Below are 9,454 nucleotides of genomic sequence, written 5' to 3'. Positions count from 1 at the left end.
AATAATAAATCAAAGAATTTATACTTCATAACCACAAAAAATAAAGAATTTCTACTTCTTGAGTAATCCTTGCACATAACTTTTTTTAACTTAATTTGCCTAAGTTTACCGGTTTTCATTTATTTTTCTCTCTTTAGCTTTATTATTGTAATTTTGGGAATATCTTTCGCAAACAATAACTAGCAGAACATAGCAAGAAAGAATAAAGAAAGCATAAAGAGAGGAGACACCAGTATTTTACAGGTTCAGAAACTCAGTATTAGTGAGTTTTCTACGTCCTGGGGCCTAAAGAGGGTTAAACGCCCTCTGATATTACTCTTTATTCAAAACAAGAATCAGAAGCAGAGTTTACAGTATACAATCTCAGTTATGCAAGAATTAAAGCATATGAAGAAACTATAACAGGTAGACAGATCAACAAGAGATGCAATCTTGAAACAAAACATCAAGATTAATGAATCAGAATTGTAAGGTAGAGAGGACTTCCCAATCTTTGAGCCAGCAAAGGAATCGTCGTTCCTTTCACACGATCTACAAGCTGATCAACATCAGCTTCACCGATCCTCCTCACAAGATTGAACTTCCAACTCCTTAAGCACTAATCGGAAAAGTACACCGATCAATAGAACCGTCTTGTTGAGATGAACAAGTTTCTCCAAAGCACCATTGACTAATTCTCAGTGTATCACTCACTATTTGTAGAATGATTCACGCTCACACAAACCCTAACGAACAGCTTTTGAGAGAGTTTGATAGATGACAGCTAAAACAGATAGTACACATATCGTATGAGAAAATGAGCTCAGCTGAAGGTTAAAGACCACTAGCCTTCACAATGCAAAACGGAATCGTTTTGCTTGTGTTGTTGAAAATGGGCTTCAGCCATTTCACTTGGCCTAATAAGGATAAAAAATGTGCACCTGATAAATGGAATAGCCCAATAGGTAAATAGTGAGAAAAAACATCTATGTTTATGAAATATATATAACATTTATCTTCATAATTATCAATTGTTCAATTTTTTTTTTTTTTTGGATAACTGTTCACCTTTAACTATGTGAGTTACGTATCATCTCAACTAGCAAGAAGGTAATTGAAGGACTTCAAAATATTGCCTTCAAGAATCACCTCTTTTCTTTCTTTCTTTTTTATATCATCAAGAACCACCTTTAACAAACATGTCAGAGTTGCCACTAAGGATGTAAATAGGTTAGACTGTTTATTTGGGACTTACAAGCCGATTTATTTCAGGCCAGACCTAGTCTCATATAAATAGTAAAACAAGGTATAAACCCAGGCTAAAAAAAGCATATTTTTTTTTATCTTTCTTAATATTATAATAAGTTTCACTTATTTTATTTGTATATTATCTATCGATTCATCGATTATTCGACTAGTCTAATTCGAGCCAGATAGGACTACAAGTCTACAAAGGCGGCAAAGTTCTTCCTACCAAAGTCTAGCCCATTTATATCCCTTGGCTTCCATGAATGTCCAAGTCATTTGGAATACCCTAAATTTTAGCCATTAGGATATATATGTTTTATTAGTTAACATTTTGCTTTTCTTTTATGCAGGATCATGTTATGGACTTGTTGGGGATGAGTATGAGTATAAGATTCAGAATAATTGTGACAGTAAAGGCTCAAAGCATCTTTATGAAATACTCAAATATGCTAGGCTAAAGAAGAGTCACTATAACTTGATCGAAAAAAAACTGGGAGACATCTATTAAGTATTAGGGCCTCTGTTGTCTTTCAAAAAGTCTCAACATAAGCCAGTAAGAATAAAGCTTAAGAGAAAAACATCTCTCCCCAACAGGAAAATTATCAGCGTTATTAAACATATTAGGATGATGTTATTTAAAAATCTTATGTGTTTCTCAAATTAACTTTGTTATTATTTTGTAAAATATATCATTATATTTTATGATATGCACATATTATTCATGCGAGAAACTGCGACATTTCTAATGGTGAATGAAGTCTCCTTGGCAACCCACATGAAATAGGATAAGACATGGATTGACCAATAGTATAAGATGTCTTATGAAAGTTAACTTTTTTGTACTTTATTGATGAATAGTTATAATTTTTTTTGTCTAACAATACCATTGACCAAAATATATCTTGATATAAATTTTTAGCAAAGGCTCCAAAAGCCTTCATCCTAGATTGGGTTAGTTGGAAAGGGTGCTTATAATAGCACACAGTTGTATGATGTGATCTATGTGAAGTTATGCCGATCCAAGGGGACCCCATGGTGGGAAGATTATCTTCAACGGGTTAAGCGATAATCTATCACAACAAGTGAGTTTGAATCACGTCTTATCAAAAACCTTAAGGCTTCAAGTTAATTGATCATTCTACTTATACGGTCTTAATTACTGAGACCATTCCTAATCAATGAGGGACTTCACCACTCACTTGAATTTCAAACATTCTTCCCCTACAATGTGACACAAAGAGGCAATAACAACAAATAGAAGAGTTTTGTTTAAAAGCAAAAAGCATCAACCATGTGTTAAGATTGAAGATGTATATTGGAGTCACATAAGAAGAATAATTACATACAAAGCAGCAAGAACATGGGCAATGAATCAAGAACAATAAGGAAGAATTAAAAAGAAAAACCAATATCAAAGTCAACAAACCATGGGCAATCTTCAAGAGAAGTTTAATGTCATAAGCTATGCTAAAAGAGTGGTCAAGTCCAACAAAGTATCAAAGCATTGTCAAATTCAACAAGTCCAACATCAAGTTTAAAATAAGATTCTAGATTCAAATAGCAATGCATAAAGCTAATTCCTTGTCCTTATTAGATTGTATTTTAGGACATAGATTTAATTGTAAGGGTACATGTTGAATTGCTTTTAATGAGCTCAAAGTATTTTTTAAATTACATAATTTCAAAGTGTATGAAATCCTTGGATAAATCTTTCAAAAATAGATTACAAGTGGTTCAACATGTTTAAACTTATTATATTTTCATGAGTAAATTATATGTGCCTACAATGTTAGAAAGATTTCTAAATGGAAAGGAATGCATTTTTGAAGTAAAATAAGCTTTTTGTCATTATATATGCGAATATGTTAAAAGAAATATCAGGATACGACCTTGTCATATAACCAAATATATGGAGGTGATATATTTGGATATGCCTCGATATATATTTGGAAATTCACATTTTAGAAAATCTCCAACAGCTATGAGTGATTATATTTTGTTGAAAACTTATAAATACTCGCCCAACAATTCTAAACCTTCTTAAACACTATTGAGTCATTATTTGAGCTTTTTTTTTATACATTTTATTGCTCCGACACTTGCATAACTCATTCTTAATCATTTAAAGTCTTTGAGCCTATTTATTTGTGAAAGAGCATGACCCAAATTCAATTTTTATTATCACACTTTGAGATTGTTTATTCAATTCCAAACTCATTCCTCATTGTATTCTTGATTTAAAGGATAGTGAGACCCTAAGTGATTGAGAGGTAGCTCATTGCATAGAAAAATTTGGGAAAGATTGTAAGGTTGCCAAGCATCCGAGAAGCTTGGTGGTCGAGATGTTGTTAAGCACCACGAAGCTTAGTGGATTGTAAGGTTTCCAAGTGCCCAAAAGCTTGGAGGTTGTAGCGGTTCGTCAATCACCCGTGGCTCTTGACAAACAGTGAAACACATTCTAAATCCTTAACTATTTTATTCTATCATTTTAATTGATTATTTGATTTCTTATATGTGCTAGTATTGATCGTACGATTGTGATGGTATATGTATAATGAGTTGGTTGAATATATTGATAAGTCTTTCATAAATCAAAGTTTGTATGATAATATATTTTAGAAACAAGAAGGGAGACATTTCTAACTTTGACATACTCTATTAACCCCTCTCTTGAGTATGAAAGCCACATTTTCAATAGCTTAATAGAGTATTTGTGAGTTTGACAAAGAATCAAAACTTGACTTTGCAACATGGGTATGGGGTGATTGACAAACCAGAACTGTACTAATCGCCATCTCTAAATACTCGTTCCAGCCAAATTTACTTAGTTGGCCAAGCCGAACCATTGACTTTGATACCACTATTACATGGAAAAGGGGACCCTCCTGGTAGGAAGACCACCATCAATGAGTTAAACAACAATCCTCCATAACAAGTGGGTTTGACATGTGTCAACCTTAAACCTTGAGACATTGAGTTTATGGATCCTTTCACTTATATGGTCGTGATCACTTAGTTCATTCCTAACCAATGTGAGATTTCACCACTAACAAGTGTGAGTTTCAGGCCCAACATCTACTCCCCCTCAAGTAAAAACTTGTTTAAATATGTATGAGGTTACACTAAGAATCAACATTTGGCTTATCAACATGGATTTGGGGAGATTAACAAAATTGAACTGCACCAACTATCATCTCCACATACTCACCCTTGCTAAACTCATGACTGGTTCAACTGAACTCAGATCTAAAACCATTGTAATGCAGGCAGAAGAAGTCTATGGTGGGGAGATCACTATGAATAAGCTAAATTCTGATCTACCAAAACACGTGGGTTCCTCAATACGTCTCAACCAAAATTTTTAAGGATTTGAGTTCATAGATCCTACCACTTATTTGACCCTAACATTCATGCATCCTTTGTACAATTGCCGATTGACACTATTAGTACAAGAGCAAAATGGAACCGATGACATAGAACTCCCTAACCCAATGTCTCTCGCATCTAGTTGCAATGGTTTTTCCTTCGGTTAAATGTGGCAAAACATTGAGCAAAAGCAACGAGTAGGGGAAAGAGCAATCTACCCCAAATGAAGGGCACCCTCGCAATTTACTAGCTCTCCTACTATCATGCAACAATAGTTATAGCTATTAACGCAGTACTTACAACAATGGTCTATGAGGACTCCGCATGCATCACATCCTAATTATGAGGAGGTCGAGTAGATGACTCAAATAAAAACACTATACATGCAAATAAATTTTTTTTTTACTATATCGACTATATTTATTTGCCATTAGTTGGATTTTATATACATTATAGTATGATGTAAGATCGATTTAAATTCTTTTAGTATTATTTTAACATTATTTTTTCATATGAGTGTATACACAATGACTTAATTTTTTTGGAAACCATGATTTCTGAGTGGCTGTAAAAATATTTAGGGTTTTATTAATCTCATATTAAAGGAGATAAGTTATCTCATGTCATAGAGATAAATTCGTGGGCTCCACAACATGAAAAATAAAAAGAAAAGAAAAGAAAAATGTGGCACAGTTATCGAATGGTGTGTAGGAGAGAAATTTATCACATGTAGCATAAGAGTAGTTTTTCCCAAATATTTAACCCATATATGTATAAAGAAAAACTATTCTCATACCACATGACATAAGTTTTTTCTCCTACACACCCTTCGATAACTGTGCCACCTTTTTTTTCTTTTCTTTTTATTTTTTCAGGTGGTGGAGTTCATAAGTTTGTCACTATGACATAAGATAACTTATCTCCTTTAACATAATATTAATAAAACTCATATATATATATATAGGCAGTGGCGGACCCAAGTAATTTTATTTATGTCTGCACATTTGGGGATGGGGTTTCGGTGACAATGCCCCCGATTTTTTTTTAAAGAAAATTTTAAATGTATTAAAAAAGAAAAAGAATATAAAAAAAAGAAAAGAAAATTGGAACTTACTACAAAAATAAAGCACCTTTTGAGTCCTCAACAAAAATTACGGTACCCAGTTTTAATCCCAATTTAGAAAAAAAATTGACTCGTGATCCCTCTGAATTTCAAAATAGACCCATGTTAGTCTTTTTAAGGGACTATGTAGGTCTTCTTTGAATTTCAGAGGAACCACAATTTCAACTAACCAGGTTTATTTTGGAATTCATAGGCACCGAGAGTCGACTTTTTTTGTCTCTAAGTGATTAAATTGGGCCCTGTAATTTTAATTTTTGTTGAGGACACAAACTATACTCTCTCTCTTTTTTTCTTCCAAAAATTTGTGTGTGCACTTGCACACATTTGCACCAATACAGGTCCGCTCCCGTATATTGGGTCAGGATCATTTTACACCAGTGTAAACATTCTTAATCTTGTCCATTAATCCCACTTATATCCAAAGACTCAAATTTTTAAGTAATGTGCACCATTGGATACAAGTGAATCAATGGTCAAGATTGAGTATAAGACTTCTAACTCTTACACCGATATAAGAATAAATCCTACTCCATATATATATATATATATATAATCACTCGAACAGTTACACCCGTAGAAAAAAGAAAAGTGAGCTCTATAAAAGACAAAGACCGGGTGGCTTTTCGTCAACTACAACGTAGACATTTTCCACTATTAACGACCACACAACTGGCCCGACAAGCAATAAAATTTGTGTAACTAGTCATTAATTAATAGAAAATTCTACAATAGAAGTCTATATATTTATGGACAAGCTTGCCCTAACGAAAGGTATAGAAGTAGAAAGCACACAGAAATATCCAAACCCATACACAAAACAGCAGCTAAGAGCCATGCAGCGGTTTTCAGCGAACCAATGCTCTAAAATTGCCAATTCAGCATACGATGTTTTCATAAACTATCGCAGGAGTGATGGCAAAAGAACAATTGCTCCATTGCTTCATGACTATCTTGTGAACCTTGGTGTCAAACCCTTCTTGGACACCATTGGCATGAAACCTGGTCATGGGTTATTCGATCATATTGATGAGGCCATACATGGGTGTAAGGTTGGGGTTGCTATCCTCTCACCTGGTTATTGTGATTCATACTTTTGTCTCCATGAACTTGCTCTTCTTCGTGAGTCCAAGAAAAGGGTTGTCCCAATCTTTTATGACATCAAGCCCTCACAGCTTCTGGTTAAGGACAGTGCATGTTATCCTCATAACGTGCTTCGAAGGTTTAGATTAGCTGTTGAGGAAACTAAGTACACTGTTGGATTAACCTTCGACTCATCAAACGGGTGCATTTCTTGATTCTTTGTTTCTCTTTTTTTTTTTTTACTCTTTTTTTTTTCGTAGCATTGATATATATATTCGGGTTAGTATATTTGAATATATAATGTAATTATTGCTGCATGTTGATTTTGATGGTTTTAGGGACTGGTCGGAACTGCTAAGGAAGGCTTCAGATGCAGTCCTTATGAACTTGCGGGAGGTAGAAGACGAGGAGAATCGCATTAGACTACGATGATGCAGCCATGTTGCTTGTTGCATGCCACTGTACGTTCTTGTTAACAGTAACTTTTTGATAACTGAAAAAAATAAATATTGATTCTGTTTCTATATAGGTACCGAAGTTCAAACATATAGCCTCTTGCAAACTATCTGTGTAGTAGCTTCCTGTTAGGTTTCAATACATGAAGAAAAGGCTGTTTGATTTCATTTAGAATTTGGAGCTGTTGTCCTCAGTTATTATTGGTATCCAACTTAATTTGCTACGAATAAAGGAATGTTTATCAGCTACTAAAAAAACATCAATTAGGAATCGAAAAATTCTGTCACTAAGTAAAATATTTCCGTCACTAGTTAGGTTAGTGATGGAATTAGAAAAGGACAAAAATCAATCAATAAATGACTCGTCGTTAAGGTTGAGATAGAACTACGAATTTGTCTCTATCAGAGACAAAATTTAGGATGAAACAAATTTATCTCTATCTGAGATAAAAAAAATTCTCTCTCTATCAAAGACAGAAATATTTTCCTCCTTCATAGCGCACATATATCCATCTCTATGTTATTTTTTCCGTTACTAATTTATGCATGTGAAATATGTCTAATCCATTTCTATTACGGACGTATGTTGTCCATATCTGTTAGTGACTTTTTTCTCTCTACTAGTAACAAATATTTTTTCGTCTTTGTTAGTGACAAATAATTTCTGTTTCTGTTAGTGGTAAATATTTCTCGTCTCTAATAGTGATAAATATTTTTCCTCATTGTTAATGACAAATTATTTCTCTCTTTATTACTGACAAAGTTTTCCATCCCAATTGGTGAAGTATACCTGTGTCTCTATTTTCCGTCTCTAATATTTGAATTTTTTTTCGAAATAAATTACTTAAAAAAAAAATTATTGTAACCTAATATACTTATCAACCAATATTCCTACACAAAATGTTCATAAAACAAAGCTAGGAAAAAAATGTATTATCAACCATTCTCATACAACTCGGCATCAAGATCATCTTCATCATGACCATAAATTTGTGGCTCTGATACAGGAGTACGTCATAGTGGCGGAGGCAATGGAGGCTGTGACAATCTGGTTCCACCTTAATATAAATTTTTGTTATAGTGGAAATTATTGCGTAATTAATTAGTAAAATTCAATTAATTATTTAATTAAATACTGTTAATTAGTTAGTTGTTTATTTAAATTAATTATGCTCTATAAAGTTGATTATTTTATTTTAAATTCTGAGTTACTAGGAAAGGTATTTTAAGAAAATTATAAATTTTCTACAATTGATAAATTTAATTATGTTAGCAGCTTTAATCATTTGTTTTGATCACATAAGTGGCTTTTAAATAAAAATGTAATATAGGTTGGGGTATCAGTAAGGAGGTAAAAACATTAGAGGAGAGTATATACATTATCCACTCTTTTATCTTTCACCACTTAATTCTTTCTTCTTCCCTTGTGCTAACTCCCTCTCATTCCCAAAAGCTGAATGCTCTTCCTTGCATGACAGCATCCATCCTCACCTTTCCTGGTTCTCTCACAGTCGCAAAATCACCTTCAGTTCCAACCCTTCCTAAAAATCGAACAACTCTAGCTCCTTCAACCGTCCTAGCATGCTGCTGCCTCCTTAAACGAAGCATCACCTCACTTCTCTTGGATTTTTCCAGTTCTCTCAGACATAAACAACACTTCTTTCATTTTCCTGATTTGGCGGAGGGCCACCACCAATGAGCTAAGGCTACATCCCGTAGCAAGTGGATCTGGCACCATGTCTCAACCCAAAACCTTAAGGTATTAGGTTCATGGCCCATTACTAACAATCTTCCCCTCAAGTGTGAAACCCACCATTGGTATGCTCCCCCTCAACCGAGTACCTGAAACGCAAAGTACTCAACCCACCTCCTAGCCAATCACTAGGCTAGCTCTAGCCCAACCCGGCTCTGATACTAATGTCAGGCGGGTCCAAAGGGAAGCCCGTGGCGGGGGCCACCACCAATGAGCTAAGGCTACACCCCGTAGCAAGTGAATCTATCACCATATGTCTCAACCCAAAACCTTAGGGGGCGTTTGGTTGAGGAGAAATTTTTTGAATACTAGGAAAATAGAATTGATAGAGAAATGATAAGAAAGTTAGATAAAGTGAGATAGATAGGAAAATGTTAAAAAAAGTTGTTTGGTAGGGAAAAATTTTATTGGGTGTTTTGCTTCATTTTCCTAGCTATCTTTGAAAAACCA

General features: G+C 34.1%; 1 protein-coding gene across 1 annotated transcript; it reads left to right on the top strand.

Moving 5' to 3' along the window:
* Nucleotides 1-6,462: 6,462 nt before the first annotated feature.
* On the top strand, nucleotides 6,463-7,228 carry LOC133294728 (probable 2' cyclic ADP-D-ribose synthase BdTIR). The gene is made up of 2 exons (XM_061493473.1): nucleotides 6,463-6,998; nucleotides 7,135-7,228. Exons 1-2 carry the CDS (start codon nucleotides 6,463-6,465, stop codon nucleotides 7,226-7,228), a joined length of 630 nt encoding a protein of 209 aa, XP_061349457.1.
* Nucleotides 7,229-9,454: the final 2,226 nt, after the last annotated feature.

The sequence above is a fragment of the Gastrolobium bilobum genome, unplaced genomic scaffold, assembly GCF_033153095.1.
Source record: "Gastrolobium bilobum isolate Gb01-03AN ecotype WA unplaced genomic scaffold, APGP_CSIRO_Gbil_v1 utg3268, whole genome shotgun sequence".
NCBI lineage: Eukaryota > Viridiplantae > Streptophyta > Magnoliopsida > Fabales > Fabaceae > Gastrolobium > Gastrolobium bilobum.
This window is presented reverse-complemented; position numbering and strand designations above follow the sequence as displayed.